The sequence below is a fragment of the Lactuca saligna genome, chromosome 3, assembly GCF_052625555.1.
Source record: "Lactuca saligna cultivar CGN05327 chromosome 3, ASM5262555v1, whole genome shotgun sequence".
Taxonomy (NCBI): domain Eukaryota; kingdom Viridiplantae; phylum Streptophyta; class Magnoliopsida; order Asterales; family Asteraceae; genus Lactuca; species Lactuca saligna.
In genome coordinates, this window is record NC_136419.1 from 58,575,673 (window position 1) to 58,595,880 (window position 20,208).

Below are 20,208 nucleotides of genomic sequence, written 5' to 3' on the forward strand. Positions count from 1 at the left end.
GTGTGTAGAATGTCTAAATGGTGTTAGACATAGCAAGGGTTGTTGCAACGTTCATGAGTGCTTATGAACTGGTTTTGAGCATTGGAATAAACCCGCGCTTGCTGAAATCACCTTATGGAATACGATATAAAAAGGTGATCGCAAGACGATAATATCATATGGTCTTAAAACCTAGATATATGGTTTATTATTTGTTAATTGATTGTGCATTGATAATGCGAAAACGCATCAGTAACTTGATGTTATAAAACGCATTGTTGTGTATAGTTGGTTAATGAATAAGTAAATGTATATAAGTCGAAGTTTATCTGTAAATTTTATCCTAAGAGGGTAGAAGAGATATCTTGGCCACTCGATGATTTGATTTGACTTATGTGCCGGGCCCGGTCAGAACTGAATTGATGTGTTCGATTAAGTTCTATGTCAAATAAATCGGAGATCAAGAAATCTAAATGCTAGACTAACCATTCCATAGGATTGTCAGCATGATATCTAACAGAGGACTGTACGATCCCTTATCTAAAGGACAAGATTGATTAGATCAGAGTTGACAGCGTCTTTGAGAGCTACGATTGCAAACCGTATTGAACTTGTATAGTTACTAGACTTATCCAAGTGGGAGACTGTTGGAATAGTGTCTAAGGCTATAACTATATTCGGTTGTGCATGGTCCTTTTGGGTTGCCTTCACCATAGCAACTTGAAGGATGATTTGTTAAGAGAGAGTAAATATTATAAGGAATAATATTTGGCTATTTGATTAATATAAGTCATAAATTAATTGGTATTAATTTGGTGACTTAAAGAGATTAATTAAATAAGAGGGTATAAACTGTCAATTGTTTGATAGTTAGACTTTAGACTATAAATCCATTAGGATATACCTTGGACGGATTCTAAGAGCTTTAGGATAGCTCAAATCGTCCATGGGGTTATCTATGGAATGGATTTGGATAGCCTTAAGAGAAGATTATCCAATTAGGGTTTAGGGTGAAACCCTTAAGGAGTCTAATAGTATAAATAGACCCAATGGATGAGGGAGTTCGACATACAACCTTAAGCAAGGAACCTCTGGTCGAATTCCTCCCCTCTCCTCTCTCCTAAATCATCTTGCTTGCTATTGGTGTTTGTAAGCCATTAGAGGAGTGACAATTGTGACTCTAGAAGCTCCAAGACAAACAAGATCAACAAGGAATTCAAAGGTATGATTCTAGATCTGTTTCAATATTGTTATTTAACCTAATTAGCCATTATAAGTCTTGGATTTAAAAGCATGGTTATTAGAAAGCCTAGATCCAAGCATTAGGGTTTTGCATGCGCACATAGGAAAGTTCTTATGGCTAAAACCCATCACAAGTAAGTTTCCTCACTATACTGTAGGATACTAGGGGTTGTATGTGCGTGTACTCTTTATAACTCCTGGTGTATGTGTTGTATGCTTGTGTGCCTGTTTGCTATATATATATATATATATATATATATATATATATATATATATATATATATATATATAGGGTGAAATAGACCTAGTACAGCCTTGTGTTGACATATGAGTTAAAATAAACTCGGTATATCCTTGAGGTGACATATAAGTATGGTATGCGGTATTTTAGGGAACTCACTAACCTTTGTGCTTACGGTTTTGTGGTTTAAACATTTTCAGGTACTTTCCACTTTTAAAAACAAGGGTCTAGCTTGATCGCATTGCATCACCTAAAGTTTTATTCCGTAATCCTTATTTATGATTTACTATGATGTTTTGAGAATACTTATACTCTAATCTTCTTTTGAGATAATATATGAATGGTTTTAACTTATTTAAAATAAAAGTTTTAGTTCGTATTTTTGGGACGTTATAGTTGACATCATTATTAGTCTTATGGGTCAATGGGTTTGGCCCATTATGGTTTTAGGTCTGATATCTTTACTATAAATAGGGATTCCTGCATTGTCATTTGATGTGTCTTGTATTCTAGAGTGATAGACGAATCTCTGTGAAATTGTATTTTTAATCTCTATTTGAAAACTCTAAAATAAAGAATATTTTCATCATGCCCATGAACGTAAGTCACCTTGACGAAACCACGTAAATATTGTGTCTTGTGTACTTTTGGTTTTGTTAGTTATCCTCTTTACTTCCTAACACATCTCTTTTCTTCCCTCGTCAATCGCCTCTCTACCGGCAACCATCTCTTCTTTATCACCTTAATTATCTGCTCTACCTCCTAATCGCATCCACCCACCTTTTCAAATGAACAAGGATATTACCTTAAAAGCTTCACTACTTCGAATTGATGCTCAAACTTGAATGCCTTGTTCCCGAGTTCTACTTAACGAGAGATATGGATGGATATGAAGGGAAAGTGAAGGATGTCGAGGGAAAATCGTGTTCCCAGAAATTGATGGAAGGAAAGTGAGGGAAGGAAAAGATTTTGGGACCATATTTTCCTCCAAATTAGACGTATTTTAGAACAAAGTGAGGAGAAGGAAAATCTTTTAGTTTTCTTTTCTTTTCCCTCCTAATTCGGGAACATAAATATTTAAAATTTTCTTTTCAATTCCTTCGAAATCGGAAACACAGAATAAGGAAAATTTTCTTTCCCCTTCCTTTCTTTCTGTTAATATTTCTTTCATTTCCTTTATTGAATTATAAAAAATAAATAAAATAAAATAAAATAAAAAAACTCAAAGAAAAAGGTGGAAAGGAATCACAATTCTCATTTCCAAATCGATTTCTCCTTGAAAACAATGAAACTCTCTGCTTTATTCACCTCTTAAAATCGTGCAAATAAATGGAAAAACACAACTAAGACTTGTGTCTTTTAAAGTTTCCTCACTTGTAAAATTCCCTCAACTTTCATTCTTTTTGCAAATATATTAGTGGAGAATGTTTTAACAAATCAAGCTCTATACTTCTAATTTGATCATAGAGCGACAACAAGTGACAAAACCCTAACCCACCGATTTAATCCGAACTCGATCCAAAATTATTATGTTGGGTTAAGATTTTTAATTCATTTAATTTAAATGGATCTTGTCTAACCCATCTAATTAAATGGGTTAGGTTCGGTAAAAGTCGTCAACCTATTTTCAACCTTCCAACCTATATAAATTATTATATATTTAATTTTTTAATTATAATGTTATATTATTCTTTATTTTAAAAAAAAATTACAATTGTAATTCTCATTTCTAACTTTTGTATCGACAATACTACACTAACTCTAAACTTCACTCATTAATTATGCATCATATAGCCCAACCGGAATTGTCGACCCTGAGCCTATCATGCTCTTTATTTGACTCCCGCAGTTTGACAACCTCTATCTTTTTTTATCTCTCTCTTCACACTTACATAATTACATTGGCTTTCTTTGATTTACAGATCACACCTCGTTTTCTAACTTCATCCTACTTTACAGTAGTAAGTACAATATTATATATCAGAGTGTTCATGTTTTTTTATTTAAGTTGGTTAAGTTGGTTAAAAAAAATTTCAATTTATTACATTTTTTAGTTTTAAATTGGTTAATCAGAGTTCAACCAATTTATTTAATAAATTAGGTTGTTAAATAAATAAATGGGTCAACCCAATAACAATCAATTTGTTTAATAAGTTAAATTGGATTGAAACCACAACTTATTTAAATAAATAGGTTGGGTTGAGCCGGAATCAAAGTGACTCATTGTGATTCTATTTGACCCAATCTAAATTATTTAATCAATTAAGATCATACAAAGAGTTAAAGAATATTATGTCAAAGCCACATACCTTATCTTGAAATGTCAACAATCCAAACTTCGGTTTTTAAGACTTCACTCCCAACATTTCAAATAATTATTTAAACTCTATTATAATTATTTAATCACAATTAAGGATAAAGAGTAAATTACAAACATGGTTCATGTGTTTTGGTAAGCTTTGTAGTTTTGGTTTGTAAGTTTAAAAATTGATAGGCTGTATCCATACGGTTTATGAATATTGCAGTTTTGGTCCTTGCTTTATAATAATAATAAATAATAATAATAATAATAATAATAAATTGTTAAAAGAAAAAGAAAAAGAAAAAAGAAGGCTAAATTAGTCTTTTTATATAAAGCAATGATCAAAACTGCAATATTCATAAACCACGGAGATACAACCTATCAGTTTTTAAACTTAGAAACCAAAACTACGAATAAAATATAGGGACCATTTCTATAATTTACTCAAGAATAAATTTAGGTGGTACACTACAATATTGCAATTTTGTATGACATGCTTTAATCTCATATGATTCTTTCTTTCTTTCAAGAAGAAAAACTAAATTTGTTTAGCCGAATTTTATCTTTTATATTTTTTTATAACACATTGTTCTCAAGAACCAACTTGCCTCATATTATTAAACATGAAATATGATATTCATTTTACCGTATTAAAGGAAGTTGGAAGGATTGTTACAAATCTAATCAAGACCACAACAATATATAAACCACACATCAAATCAATGGGTATGTCGGATTTAACTTATTTGAAGCTTTCCAAGAAAAGTACATCAATAAAGTTTTAGAGAAACTCATTATTGAAGATGCAAATGGAAGAAACACACCTTTAGGAAGTCACTTGAGACTCTCAAAGAAGAAATTCATAAAGACAGAAGAAGACAATACATAAAAATTACATGAGCAAAAATTTTCATTGTAGTATACAACTAAATATTATACATACATACATAACATGAGCATAAGAACTCAATCGTTTAAATTACAGTATAACCTTACGTATCAGTATCATATCCCCAGTAAACACATACAACACTAAACCCTATCAACATACAACACTCACGTGGGAAGAATACAGTATAACACCAAACCTCTCAAGTAACAATTAACACGCCTTATTTCAAGTAATCACAACAACCCATAAACAATTAATATGTGCGACAACAAAATTACACACCCAATTGTTGACACACACAATCAGGAACAGGATACGTGTATATTGATTGTTTTGGTTTTCGTTCCTTTATCTCCCCTGACCTATTTCTTTGCCCTTCCACCACCGCTTCTTGAAAATCCACCCAACTCATGCTCTTGTTCATGAAAATCTGACCCAATAACACCATGTTTGGCCTTATCGTCTTCAAGTTTAGGTATGTTCTATGTCCCACCTATCATATTAAGTCATCTCCCCATTAAGTCAAAAACAAAAAAAACAACTTAATTATTCGTTATTAGTTATTAGTTGTTTACCATTGCATTGTGCATGTTTCCAGGGGAAGCAGAGATGAAGATATCACTACGCATGCTAACATAGTAATCAACAGCAGCCGATAAAGAAGCTTTCCCTTTTATTTGGGCCCGCTCTGCTGACGAGGCGAGGCTCTTTTTGTCTTCCATGTATGGGAAGAGTTGGCGTAAGGCTGAGATCCTAGCTTCTCCACCGTACACCTGTTGTATATACAAAAGTCAAATGCCGAAAATACCCTTTGATAATATGATATCAAAATGAAGTGTATATATACGGACCTTATGTGAAGCGAGATATAAACGGGTGTTATTGTCAAAACCCAAAGCGGCAAGTAATAATCCGATTTCTTCGGGTGTCAATGGGCACCTTCCTTGGTTTCTTAACTCTTCGTCTGTGAAGCGGGAGTTCATGACTCTTCCTTGCCAAATGGTTTGGCGATATTTAGCCAAAGCCAACTTTTCGGCTTTTCCTCCACCAAAATCACATGCTGAATGAGCAGCCATATCCTAAGAATAGATAATTATGTTAGCATTACTAGAGTTGTGACATAACTTAATCTGGTAAGCTATATATGTGTGACTGTTTCTTTTTTACTTAATGCAGAAAGAACGAGTTAATAAAGAAAGTGGTATCCTACCTACCCTCGTTGTACTTTTTCCTTCCCTTACCCAAGATGGTGTCATCATTTTCTCATGTATGTTTTAGGGTTAATCTTATACAAGACCTTATATTTGTGTTTTTTTCTGGATTAAACCTCGACTTTATTTTTTTCAAGAAAAAAACCTTGCATTTTTTCATTTTTTCCGATCTGACCCTTTTAGTCATTTTTCTTTAAAAAAGTTGTAAAATGTGAGGGTTTTTTCAGGAAATACTAAAAAAGTTGAGGATTTATTTGGAAACATTTAAAAGGTTGATGGTTTTTTCGGAAAAAAAAAAAAAATAAAAAAAAAAAAGACAAAGTTGAGGGTTTTCTCGGAAAAAATGAAAAAATACAAGGTCATATTCATGAAAAAATAAAGATGAGGTTTAATTCGGAAAAAAAAAAACAAAAAGTATAAGGTCTTTTTTGAGATTAACATAATTTATCTTGAGGGGGATGTTTCTTTTTACTTAATGGGCTTGGTGAGTTAATCACTTAATCTAGACAATTATACATGGTTGTTTCATTGACTAAATCTAGACAGAATGACTTAATGGGTTAATCCAAAAAACATGGCTTAATGTATTAACACACTAATCCTTTACCTATTTTCCCTTATTTTTTTTCCTCTAAACCCCTTTCATGTTAAAATTCACGAATATTGTTTAAACTTAATGATTATTGTGACAAACTTTTGTTGGAAACTTGGAATGTAAGTGTAAAATGGTCATTTAGTCTCGTTCTCAGACGGTCTGGAAAAGAAACAGACTTTATGCATACAACACTTTATCCAGACACAGACAGTCAGACGACAGTACCTTGTCAAAGCGAAGGTGTAGGGAGACAAACTTGCCGGCTCCATGGCCACTTTTGGTATCAACAACTTGTCGAATGTATTTGGTCCCGGAGACTGCATCGATACTTTCAACAATCGGGTACCGCAAACGACTCACAAGTGCCTCACCAAGACTTCTAACATGAGGAACAAAAACCAATGCTTCAAAGTTCACTTTGCAACGTAACCTTTGGATTTCAATTGGCATGTTGTCAAAAGCTAATCGATGTGAAAATGGTGAAATTGCCGCTATCCCATAACTAAAAAAAAAATGTCATTAGAGTATAATCATGTGATTAGTAAATCTTTTATTCTAAGGTATGTAATTAGGAAGAAAAAAAAGTAAAAAAAAAATACCAACCTTTCTAAAACGGGATAGACATTTTCGAGATACCAATTCAGTGAAGCATGAAGAGGTGCGTTTTTAACTCGGGTAGATCGAATGGCGGAAGCGTAATATTCTCTTGTGCTCCATGCATATTCATCGGGCAACTCTCTAATTATCGATATATCGTCTTTTAATATATTGACAAAATGATCGACATCGAAAATATCCTCGAAAGTGCTGCAAATTTAAACACATGAGTAAAAAGACATTAGCTTAAATAATTTAAATGTTGAAATTGAAATGTTTTGTGGATAGAATCTTATGGTGTAAAAAAATACCTTGTGTCTTGCCAAACCGGATTCACTTCAAGATACGGTATCACGAGTGTTGCATTGAGGATTTTTGCAATGGCAACCGCATCACATATCTAATAAAAATATGCAATGTGATTTTCATTTGAATAAATGAAAATATCATACGTTTATGAACCTTTTAGTTTGAAAAATGTACAAAACATACCCCCATTCTTTGTTGGTTCAATCCTCCATCAAGGAACACTTGGATGAATCCGGAAGACTCCGGCATTGATGCTTAAGTTTATAAATCAACCAATTAGAAAATTTAAACATATGAACAAAAATATTAAGTTTATTTAAATTGTGTCAAAATTCAAAAATTGCTTACAAGAAGTGACTGTTGATTCAACAAACGGTTTCCACCCTTGGTTGGACAATGGTTCCCAAAGATCAGATAAATTCTCATCCGACTAAACAAGAAAGCAAAGAAATTGAATAATTAATCTAAATAAATAAATAAAATATTACAAGACAAGATAAATAATTATCAGTCGAATCAAAAACTCACAACTTGGTGTTGTAACGCACTCTTAAATAAACGTGAATGCCGAAGCTTTGGGCCATTTAATTCCTGCAAAATAAACACATTCAGACTATGAGACGCTTAATAATACTTTCAAGTTTAAACCCCTGAAAACATGAAGAAATTACCATATTATGCCATGAAATACCCTTACTAATTTACAAAGAGACAAATACAGATTCAAAAAGGGTAGGGCTAAATGTAAGAAGTAAGAACTAGCTACGTATTTCAATTCATTTGTATATTATAACAAAAAATATTGACGATTGTAAAGTTTTGTATTGATATGATCGAATTGGGGAAGTGATTTTCGTAGTCGACAATTAAGATTGATCATATCTTCTTGGATTTGGCAACATGACTTAAATAGGCGAAAAAATCCAAACACGTACTTTCCATTTCCTCTTCTACAGATCTTAAAACATGAAACATGATGCGAAAAACACCATCAATGACTATAAAATCAGTTAACGATGAAAGGAGCAAATTTCGTCTTGAAAATTATTAAAAATTGAGACTTTTTGCAACACAGTTGTGCCCTAACTGTATCCGAGCTGGAAATCGGCTTCCAGGTATTCAATTTTTGTAGTTAATTGGAGTGTTCAGCAATTTTCGCGGGTTTCCAGAAAAAATGGAACTTTTAAGGTCCCATGTGAATATGTGATTTACGCTACATACATTATTCCTTTGATTATGGATCAAGTGAATTTAGATGATGAAATTATGCTATTTATAGAAATTGAATAACACCCAGAAATCATGAAAGATGCATCAACATTTAATCTATGCAATTTATAAACCTAAACAAGTTAAACGTTGTGAATGGCAAATACGCAAGCAAATTGGATGATTAAAAAATGCCCAGAAAGAATGAAAGCCTGTAAAAGGGGATTAAAGAATTCAAGTTTCATAAAATTATCAAAAAAAAAAAATCCCAGCTTCCTACAAACACATAGGCACATTAACATCTTAAATCTAAAATGGGTTTTTGATTAAATTGCGAGAGAAAATAAAGAAACTCACCGACAGAATTGGGGAAGAGGAGCCATGCCCCAGTGGAGCAAAAACGGACAAAATGATGAACAATAGAGCGGAAAATGACACACCGCCGTGATGGTGGCGGTGGAGGTTCATATTTGTCGGCGGTGGCGGTGGCAGTGGCGGTGGCGTTGGCGTTGGCGAAGTGGTGGTGTGAATGAAAATGGGAAAGAGAAGAGCAAAACCCTTTAGTTTAGGGTGAAGAGAGTGGCAGAGAGGTCAATGAGCAAGAGTAAAAGCATCTAATCTCACATGGGGTCTTCTTTCGTTATCGTACATTCGGAAACAATATAATATTCGGTGATAATAAGTGCTATCGTATATAATAAGGTTCAATACAACAGCTGCAAACATTCAATTAATTAGCATGGAGATGAGGTGTGACTGTGTGTCGCTTTATCGGAAGATGTCGATGCATTGAAGGCGTAGAAAGTCACCGTTTAGTAAAACTTACGTGTCATGAAAAACAATAGAAAAATACCGTGTTTTTATTATATGAGCTTTCTTTTTTTGTCTTTAATAAAAATAATGAATTTTCAATAATTTAGTATCCATAAATAATATATATAATTTATTTAGATGTTTATTTTAAGCAAAATTATAATGATTATCCATGTGATTTATAAAAGTACATGATTTTTGTCTGTAACCTTTTTTCTTTGCAAGTGAGCGCTTAAAAGATGAGATTTGTTTATGATTTTGATTTTCGTCCAACTTTCTCAGATTATGCATTATAGCTTTTATGGTTAGACCATGATGCCCGATATAAACCACATACCGTGCACACCGTCCTAAGAACATGATGCCTACATATATGGAGTGGTGGTTGATAACAATCATACCGTTTTTATCTTTTTTTAATTGAGCATTTAAAATATGAGATTTGTTATGATTTGTGTTTTTGGTTCGGTTTTCTTAGGTCATGCAGTACAGTCTTCACGATTAAATCGTGATGTCAACATGGACCAACTACCAAGAAGTGCACACCGCCGAGCATGATCCCTATATGAAGCGGTAACCGGTGACAACCATTTTTTTCTCTATTTTATCTTTACAAATGTCTTCATCCTTCTTTCTTCATTTTCTCTTTTTTTTTTTTATCTCTTCCTGTAATGACCACACCATCAAGGTTGTGGTGCGAAATGGTAAGAACTAAGATGATGTTGAGGTGGTGGAGAGTTGGTGTGATGATCATACCCACCGATCTTATCAGATACCTATTTTTTTATTAATATTTGTTATTAAACTTAATTATAGAAAAATAAAATAAACACAAGGTTCACACCCCAACCCCGCCATTCCCTTCGCTGTTTTCCTTTCTTGGTCATCACCCCTCAACGTTCACCTTTATCATTGTGATGAAGTTGGAGTTGCATCGAGAACAACAATATATGTTGATTTCATTTATCTTAATCATGACTTTGGGGGGTTACACTCGTAACTTCTTCAACTTTCCTCGTATTATGAAAACAAATTGATCGGTTGTTTCTCTAACATATACATTCCTATCTTCACATTTTTTTTATTTCGTGTTGGAATTCTCATTGCCTCTTAGAATTTAAGATTCCAACCCCATTCTTCAAATCCATGACTTTCTTAAATTTAAAATGTGATTCTGATTATTTACTGGTTCCTTTATTTTAAGATTAAATATTTGAGGTTGCATATTTTGTGGATTTATTTACTATTTTTCTTATACTATAATGGATGAGAAGTACAAACATTAAATAAAATAAAAAGGAGAATTAGAGACATCTAGTAAGTACAATTGATCCTTGGAAATGCTCAGACTTCTTGTGTATGAACTATTTTCTAAATAGACTTTTTGATTCACTTTATAATATGTATTATTGTAACGTCCCAAAATTACAAAATAGATTAACCAATTAAAACTCTTGTTTCAAAAACCATTGAATGACATTTATTTGATTAAAACAATACATTATCATAGTCAAATTAAAAACCGCATAAATGAGTAACTTCGATGCGTGTGTATAGTCCCGCCGAGCTCCTCGCACAAACAACCTGCAAAACATTTAATCTACAACTGTAAGCATAAAGCTTAGTGAGTTCCCCAATATACCACATATTCCATCATATATACAATGCATCCACACAAAGTGTTCGGCTCTAGCACCGACCTGCTAAATCTCCTATCAACATATATATACGTAGCAATCATATATGAAATAACGGGCCTGATCCAACCTTAGGTGAATGTTATGGGCCAAATCATAGTCTCATAGTCACATCATTCCATGGACCAAATCATATCCTTTCATTGCGTTGTCGAGAGGGCCAAATATCGATCTTATATACAACTATTGGGGGCCATATCTTTGTCTTCCATACAATTGTCAAGGTCCAGATCTTGTTCTTTCATACAATTACCAAGGTCCATATCCTGGTCTTTCATACAATTTCTAAGGGCAACATCCTAGTCTTCTATATAATTCACAAAGTCATATGTAGTCAGGGATCAGATAGACATTTGAATAGATGGTCCACCCGAGAGCAAATAATCAGACAAGAACATAGCCAGCTTTCCAATTGAGCACTTAATCCATTAAGACTTCGGTCCAAACTTAGATCTGACTTCTCCAAGGTGGTTAATCACATAAAGTTGCCAACTTTATGTGCATGCATGGCTAAATAGGACTCTAGAGGTCAAAAGAGCTTAATACTTGACTCAATACATGCATGGATCCAAAACCACCATAAAGTTTGCACCTTTATACCCAAGGATCCCATGATATATATATATATATATATATATATATATATATATATCCAGATCTACAATTACAAGCTTTAGAAACGAATTTAACTCCCAATCATCAACCAAAACCGGTCAAAATGACCAAAAATGAACCAAGAAGAAGATCCATGAAATGAAAAGGCAAGGTTTAGACTTTATACCCCCCAAGCTACCAAAAGGAGATGCAAATGTTGGATCTCAAAGCTTTCCTTCAAAGAATAAGTCTTCAAGACTCTCTTTCTTCTTCTAGATCCACAAAATAAACACCAAAGGCTCAAACACCCAAAAATGGAAGCTAAGACTCGTTTTTAGGGTTTTTGGGGCTTTAGAGGCTGATAAGGAGGCCAACCCTAAGCAATAAGGATGTTTAAATAGGGTACACATGATCAAATTTTAGGGTTAAAGCACCCCTCATACACCCATCATGCTCCTCGTACGCCCAACGTACGAGACCAAGGTTCGCGATCCTTCCTTGTTGGTACGTTAAGCGTACATCAATGTACGCCTAACGTACTTCCCTTCGCACTAGTACGCCCCACGTAATTTTTATGTACGCTCTGTATACTAGGGTTTCTTCTTAAACCCTGAAAACTCAGAAGGCCATAACTTATTCGCTATAAACTCAATTTCGACGATCCTTACATCCACAAAAAGGTCATAAGAAGTTCTACGCTTTAATCAACTCATACTTGCCTTACATTTTCCCGAACAAACATCCAATCCCCATAAGAGCCCGAGCTGACATATTACCAAAATACCATTTGGCTCCAAAACACAACCGAATACTTGGATCATCTAAATTACATCACACGCACCCAAAAAGAAACGATTCGGGATAGAGTGTTACAAAAACTGCACAAATGGTCCTTGTGGTTTGTCGAAAATTACCACTTTGGTCAAAAAGGTTTGGACTAGCACCAGAGGTCCAAACTTTTTCATTTTTTTTTGTGAGTTTGTTCCAATTTGCTATGAACTTTTTCATAATGATGATTTTACCCATATTTTTTTCTTTTTCTTTTTTATTAGTTAAAGATTTTTCAGAAGAAAAAAGAAAAAAGAAAATTTGCCTTTTCTACTTAATTTATATAATTTTTATAATATAAAAAATAGAAAGTGAAAATGCAAACTATCTCTTTTTCACTTTCTTTCTTTCTTTCTTTCTCTCTCTCTCTCTCTCTCTCTCTCCCCCCCCCCCCCCAAATTCACCCATCTAGCTTATCTTCTTCCTCCCACTCTTGCTCTCGATACCATTCAATACTACCAATCGCCCACCATTGCCACCTGCTTGACGTAAAACTCCGCCCAATAACCTTCATTCTCGTTTCCGCCAACCCGTCGCCTCCTCTTCCACTACTGTGAACCACCATTGACGGAACCCTAGCCGCCATTCATCCATTCTGAACAGAGAGGAGGGAGGAGAGCTGAGATGAGATGAAATCGATTTTTGAAATCACTTCGAATGGTGCACCAGATCTACAAGGTTATTGCAAGCGTTGTCTTCAATGTATCTGGGTTTAAATTGTTCGACTTTGATGATATTCTTCCCGAACCCAAACCTATGTGTGTGTGTGTGCCTATTTCTAGATCTAACTTTGTCATCGTCAACTTACAGAAGATCTGAAGTCAACGATCATCCGACCACCTTCATTAATTTTGTATGCGTCTCCTTCTTTCCTTCTTCAAACTCGATTGCAGGTCTGAACCTTATTCTTTTTCTTTTTTTTGTTCGATCACAAGCATCACTTCTCCATTCAATCATAATCCCTCATTCTTCATCCTTCATCTTTCTTAATATGTTTTTTGAGCTGCAACTTGATTAGAAGATAAATGGAAGAATAAGGCAGATGGGGATGATGGATTCTCGTTGGTGGTGATTTTTCATGGTGGGTTGAAGATGAATATGATGATGGTTTTCTGAAGGCTCGATTTTTCTAGGCAAAACTGGTGATTGTTGGTGGTTTGGCGATGTTTATGGTGGTGACCGAAGGATCTGCTTTGCTAGAGAAAAGAGGGGAGTATTGGGCGTTCTTGATGTTCTTAAAGGTGGATCTGTGTTTGTGTGTTTGCTTGTGAAACGAGAGAGAGAGAGAGAGAGAGAGAGAGAGAGAGAGAGAGAGAGAGAGAGAGAGAGAGATGAACCAAACTGCAAAAGAAAAAAAATAACGGCAAAATCACCATTAAAAAAAAGTTCATAGCGAATTGGACCAAACTTACAACAAAATGAAAAGTTTATACCTCTAGTGCTAATCCAAACTTTTTTGGATTAAAGTGATAATTTTCAGCTAAACCACAACGATCATTTATCAGTTTTGTCAATATTTAAACCTTAGCCACATAAAATAAAAAATCACATATTATTTTTGCAATTTTATCATCAATATTTTCATGACTATAACTTTTTAGGCTTCAAAATGCTTATTCGAAAACCATGATCATTTTGGCATATACCTCAAAAGCTAAAGCTAGTTGAAAAACATATTCATCTTTAATTGTCATTTTTGAGATCATCCCTGTTATTTTGATTAGATTTGGATCCGATATAATCGTGTAATTATTAATGATTGAGTGAAGAGTATATATACAATGAATCATTCTTTTAGAGATAAAATTAAAAGTACAATAATATTTTGTCCTTTTTTAAAATGATATCTATATATTTAATTTATTTTCATTAATGTCGACATAAAAATCAAATAAATTAAAGTTACAAGATTTATCATTCATTAATTCTCAGGATCAGGATTGACATCTTCGAATATTTTTTTAAAGGAGCTGATTCGTACACAACAACTTTTTATCGTACACAACAATTTTTTATAAATAGACAATTTTACCCTTTTCTCTATTTTAATAAACTTTACAATCCACCCTCTCCCGTCTAAAACCCTTCCCAATATACAAACACAAAAACGAGTCTACGCTTCTCATCGGCGATCATTGGTAACTTGCATCTTAGGTTTGCTTCACCGCCATAGCCGGCTGCCCCACTGAGGTCACTTTTATCCTTTATTTTTTGGTTTGTGATTTTATATTGTGATTGTATTTCTTCCATTAATTGAGTTGTGATTTTATATTGAATTATTGGTATTGTGATTTTTGTATCGTTGCTACTATTATGATTTTATTTTCAATTCTAGTTTGTATATTCAATTCTAGTTTGTAATTTGAGAATGAAAAAGATCAAAACCGTTGAAAAAGGTCAAAACCACTGTTTGTTGTTTGTATTGAAAAAATCAATTCTTCTCCCTTAGTTACACTACATAATGCTTATATTAATAAGAGTAAATATCTTTAAACCCTATTCATCCAAAAAATCAATGAATATTTTGTTTACCTTTCTACTAATTTCATCAAATACATCAAATACTTTGCTATTTGTCTTGATTGTAAGCCCAAAAATCCATGCTATTGAAGAATATAAATGTAAAGCTTACCTAGTCACCTAGTCACTTAACACGCTAATGTTAAATTTTTAAGTTAATTTCATCAAACTATATTTTTCTGTTTATCACTATTATTTGTACTGAATTTCTTAATTTGTGTGTGATTATGTAATAGACAATTTCAATGGAATCAACTCCATCAATGCCACTGAGTGAAAATGTTTATTTAACTACTTCGAAATTTGACTCGTGTGATGATTTATTGAAGAGTGTTCGAGAATTTTATTATTCTAAAGGATATGGGATATCTATTCGTGGTTCAAGAAAAGACAAACATGTGATTTTGCAATGTGACAGAGGTGGTTTATATCGAGATATACGAGGTATTTCAGGTAAACGAAAAAAAACCACTGGATCGCGTTTGATTAATTGTCCTTTTAAGCTTTTGGGCAAAAGGAGTAGTGATGGTGCTTGGATATTTGATGTAAAAGACTTATCACATAACCATGAGCCATCTACGGACATCTCCGGACATCCCTTGTTTCATCAGTTACCATCGGAAAGCATAAACAGTGTTAAAGAAATGACCAAGGCAGGGATTCCCCCGAGACAAATTCTTTCTTCTTTGCGTCAACAAACCCCAAATCTACCAGTAATCTCTAGAAACATATACAACATGAAGAGAAAAATACGAAGGGAAAATTTAAGGAATCGACCTATGATCAATGCATTATTTGAGGAGCTTGATGAAGGTGGTTTTACTTATGACATTTCACATAATGCAGAGGGGCGGATATCTCGTTTATTCATTGCACACCCTTTGTCGATTAAATTGGCTAAAGCTTTCTCCAACATATTTTTGATGGATTACACCTACAAAACCAATAAATATAACATGTCACTCCTTGATATTATTGGTGTTTCATGTTTTAATACTGCCTTTTATTTTGGGTTTGTTTTCTTGGAAAGAGAAGATGAAGAAAACTATTCTTGGGCATTACGAGCATTTAAAGAGATTATTGGACAAGACCCGTGTGTGATTATGTCAGATAGGGAATTGGCGTTAATAAATGTCATAAAAAAAGTTTTTCCTACGACATCAAATCTTTTATGTGTTTGGCATATTGAAAAAAATGTACTGGCAAATTGCAAGAAATATTTTGGACGTGCCGAAGAGTTCGATATTTTTATATCTGATTGGAATAATGTTGTATATTCGACAACGGAAGCTCTTTTTGAGGAAAATTGGTTTAAATTTACATCAATTCATAAAGAGAAGAAAGGCGCAATTAAGTACATAAAAAATGTATGGTTGCCTTGGAAAGAAAAGTTTGTTAGTACTTGGACCGATAAGTACTTGCATTTTGGCAATCGATCGTCATCAAGAGTTGAAGGTGCACATGCTAAACTTAAACAATATTTGCAAGTTTCTACGGGAGATTTGAGGGAGGTGAAAGAGAAAATTTGTTTTGTAGTTGAGCATGAATTTAATGAGATTAAAGTAAAACTCTTAAGTGAGAAAATTCATGTTCATCATGATGGCACTATGCCATTATTTAGAGAACTTCATTTTGACGTATCTCACTTTGCCTTAAAGGAGATATATAAGCAATATAGTTTTACGAAAGATGGTAATATTTACCTTTCTTATTGTTTGTTAACCTTTATTATTTACTAACATTTATTAATTATTTTGTATTTTTAGGTAGTATGACTCCTTGCACCGGTCACTATATGGCAACCATGGGTCTTCCATGTGCTCACAAGATAAAATATTGGCAAGGAACTACTTTTCCATTGGATTTAATCCATCCGCAATGGAGGATTCACACACTATCGCTAAATTCACAAAATGATTTGCATGATGAAGACACTGGTAGACTTGATGAGTTACTTAATGAATTGCGCTCAACGTACCAAAGGTGGCCCTTAAACAAGAAAAAACATGCACTTTCGCTGATTACTGAACTTTTGAACCAATCTGATGCCTTTTTTGAGCTGGTGGTTCAACGACCAAAAGGAAGACCTCCAAAATCAAAAAAGAAAGGAGGAATAACATCAACGACACGGGATCCTTCAAGATTTGAGTTGGTAGAATCTTCACAAAGACGTAATGAAGCAAATGGTGAAAACAACTTATTTGATTTAAACGTATATTCATTAGATACGTTTGATTTAGACGGTCCTTTTTAAGTTCATCATAGTATTTTTTTTATTGACATGGTTGCTTGATTCAAATGTTCTTTTTAAGCCTACCATAGTATTTTTTTTTTTATGTGGATACTTGTTTAGATTAATGGTTGTTTAATAAATTTGATTGGAAAAAGTTTGATTATATAGTTAAGTCTTTGATTTTAAAAGTTATTATCAAGTTATATGTCGTAACAAAAAAAATGATAAAATTGACAATTTTTAGTAAGTATAAATATATGGTACGTAGAAGAAATATATGATAGATAGGAATGAGTGTTTTTAGAAAATAATATATATATATATATATATATATATATATATATATATATATATATATATATATATATATATATATATATATATATATATTTATATTTATAGAATGGGAGGGGTAAAGTGTACAATTGAGGAAAAGTTGTAAATATGGAGGTAAATTATAAAATTAAGAAAGGGTAAAATTATCTATTTATAAAATATTGTTGTGTGCGGTAAAAAGTTATTGTGTAGGAATCATTTTTTTTTTTAATTCTCACGATTTATTTTTTTCACGTAAACCAGATTAATTTTTTTTCTTTCTTTTCCCCCCTAAGATTGACCTGTCACATGTCTACCACTATTAACAAATAAGATGATCGGTAATTTAGCTAAAATGTTTATTTATGTACCGCTTAAAACTCCAAATTTCTCAAACCAATGAACGATGATGACAAAAAGAAAAAAGTTAGTCGATGCATTTAAGCAAGTAGTGTTTAATGCTTGGTTAAAACGGGAAGACTTAAAAATTAAACCGAATAGATGACAAAATTAAAAGGTTAAATATCAGATATGATACCGTTTCCTTTTTGGACATAAGTTTTATACGCGTTAACTTTGTTAGCACATGGAAAATACAATCCACATGCAATACTATGCAAACCACTTGAATGAGACACAACGTTCATAAAGAAAGACGGTTGGTTGCCATAAATTGAAGCATGTAAAAATAAAATAGCGGACAACTCCTTTTGATTTTGCTGTTTGGTTATCTTTTGTTAAAGTTGAAGCCAAATTCGGTTTTTGGTTTGGACGATCCTAGATCAAATATTAGAATTTGGTTCTCAATTTAGACGGAAATTTTTCCAAACCATGAAAAATCAACCGAGAAAAGCTATAACCATGTCATGAATAATGAGAATTATCCTGTTCTCAGGTCAAAGACTTGCTTGGATGTATGATCTACTCCGCAAGGAGGGTATGGATGTAGATAATGTCATCATGACCTTTTTTTTTCCGTACAGATCAAGACTCATATTTAAATTAAATGTTTTAGATAACGTAAAAATATATATAATAAAAAGTTTTAATATCAAAAAATTCTCTTGAATATGTTTTTTTTTTTTTTTTTTTTTTTTTTTTTTTTTTTTAAAATTTTGTAGCAAAATGGTTTGTGATAGCTTGTCATATATGAGAGTCATAATATGTTAAGTTGAAATAGTTATAAGAGTTAATTACATAAAACCTTATATACTAGAGTTAATTACATAAAAAAAACCTTATATAGTAGAGGATTTTCAGATTAAGCATCAACTTTATTTTATTTTTCATAAAAAAGTTTTTATATATTTTTTATTTTTTCGATTTGACATTTTTATAAGAGTTTTCCTATAAATTTTACATAAACTTTTCCCGAAAAAACACTTCAATTTTTTTTTTCGAATAAACACTTATTTTTTTTTCGAAAAAATCCCTCAAATCTAGCAAAGTTTTTTTGGGTTTTTTTGGGTTTTTTTTTTTTTTTTTTTTTTTTTTTTTTTTTTGTATTGGCGCATAATTTAAGAGAAATTCATGTTCTTGTTTTCTTGTGTTAAATTCTTGTTGGTACATAACATATCAAAATATATTTATTGTATCAAGGAGAATAGCAAATTATGATCAAGCACCAATTGTACATATGTTTCTCTATATTTATATTACAATCATTCCATGTGTAGACTCTAACTTGTGACTTACCTTTTGTACAAATCCCTATTTATGTCATGTATAATCAGTGAACAGAATATGAATTACAAGCCTCTTTATGGTATCAGAGCTTCACCCACTCTAATGAGTCTCGATCTTCTTCTCCCTATCGAAACCCTAATTCTAGCTGTTATCATGGCACCTTCTGAAACCACCATTCAACTCACAGCCACAAGTCACTTTCCAATCAAACTCACAGCCACAAACTTCCCAGTGTGGCGCAAGCAAGTTCAATCAGCCCTCATTGGCCTTGCCCTAGACGATTTCATTACTGGATCTATACCATCACCATCCAAAACTCTCACCAAATACACCACCACCACGTGAAACCCTGCGTACACACTCTGGTACAGACAAGACCAGATCATCTTCAGCCCCATACTTGGGATCAACTAGGTACAAGTTATGCTAGTCAATCTTGGTCCATAATCATCTCCCTCAAATCTAAACTCGCAAAGAACCCTAAAGGAAATCACTCTATTGTTGATTTTATTCATGACTTGAGGATGATTGCAGATGAACTTGCAATTGCACAAAGCCCCATTGATGAGGAGGATCTCATGGTTACTAAGTCAGCTTGGAGAAGAATATGGACCCATCATTGTTGCCCTCAAGATTCAAGAAACATGAATGTCTTTCTTTAAACTCTTTGACAAATTAGTTGATTTTGAACGATCTCTCAAAAACATATTCAACCCCACTCATTGCTACTACCAACTACTGTCACACCCCCAAACCAAGGATGGCGGAAACGTCCGGGGGTGGAGGACTTCATGTATAGTATCATAACCACAATTTCAATAGTAATTTAAGCAAACACAACCAACATATATATATAATTGAAAAAGTTACATCACTTGTATGAATTACATGATTCGAAATCAATTACAATATGTTGACAAAATATGAAAAGTTTGACGCCTTAAC

The 20,208-nt window shown here is 33.1% G+C and overlaps 2 protein-coding genes across 2 annotated transcripts; one reads left to right on the forward strand and one right to left on the reverse strand.

Annotated features, from left to right (window-relative positions):
- Positions 1-4,656: 4,656 nt before the first annotated feature.
- On the reverse strand, positions 4,657-9,242 carry LOC145036654 (O-fucosyltransferase 39-like). Its single transcript, XM_078985120.1, has 10 exons — positions 8,935-9,242; positions 7,897-7,959; positions 7,717-7,798; positions 7,552-7,622; positions 7,371-7,459; positions 7,066-7,269; positions 6,688-6,964; positions 5,508-5,735; positions 5,232-5,429; positions 4,657-5,149 (listed from the first exon to the last, which is right to left on the reverse strand). The coding sequence occupies exons 1-10, from the start codon at positions 9,043-9,045 to the stop codon at positions 4,931-4,933; spliced, it is 1,542 nt and encodes a 513-aa protein (XP_078841246.1). The 5' UTR covers positions 9,046-9,242; the 3' UTR covers positions 4,657-4,930.
- Positions 9,243-15,274: 6,032 nt separating this feature from the next.
- Positions 15,275-19,925, forward strand: LOC145035584 (PKS-NRPS hybrid synthetase cheA-like). Its single transcript, XM_078984111.1, has 4 exons — positions 15,275-16,721; positions 16,796-17,241; positions 18,699-18,705; positions 19,798-19,925. Exons 1-4 carry the CDS (start codon positions 15,275-15,277, stop codon positions 19,923-19,925), a joined length of 2,028 nt encoding a protein of 675 aa, XP_078840237.1.
- The last annotated feature ends 283 nt before the right edge of the window (positions 19,926-20,208 follow it).

Excerpts from the sequence above, each read along its gene's own strand:
- LOC145036654 (XM_078985120.1), bottom strand. The coding sequence starts at position 9,045 with ATGAACCTCCACCGCCACCATCACGGCGGTGTGTCATTTTCCGCTCTA. Across the intron at positions 7,460-7,551 it reads TGAACCAACAAAGAATGGGG|ATATGTGATGCGGTTGCCAT; the intron begins GTATGTTTTGTA and ends TATTTTTATTAG. Across the intron at positions 5,150-5,231 it reads GAAACATGCACAATGCAATG|GTGGGACATAGAACATACCT; the intron begins GTAAACAACTAA and ends TTAATATGATAG.
- LOC145035584 (XM_078984111.1), top strand. The coding sequence starts at position 15,275 with ATGGAATCAACTCCATCAATGCCACTGAGTGAAAATGTTTATTTAACT. Across the intron at positions 16,722-16,795 it reads ATATAGTTTTACGAAAGATG|GTAGTATGACTCCTTGCACC; the intron begins GTAATATTTACC and ends TTGTATTTTTAG.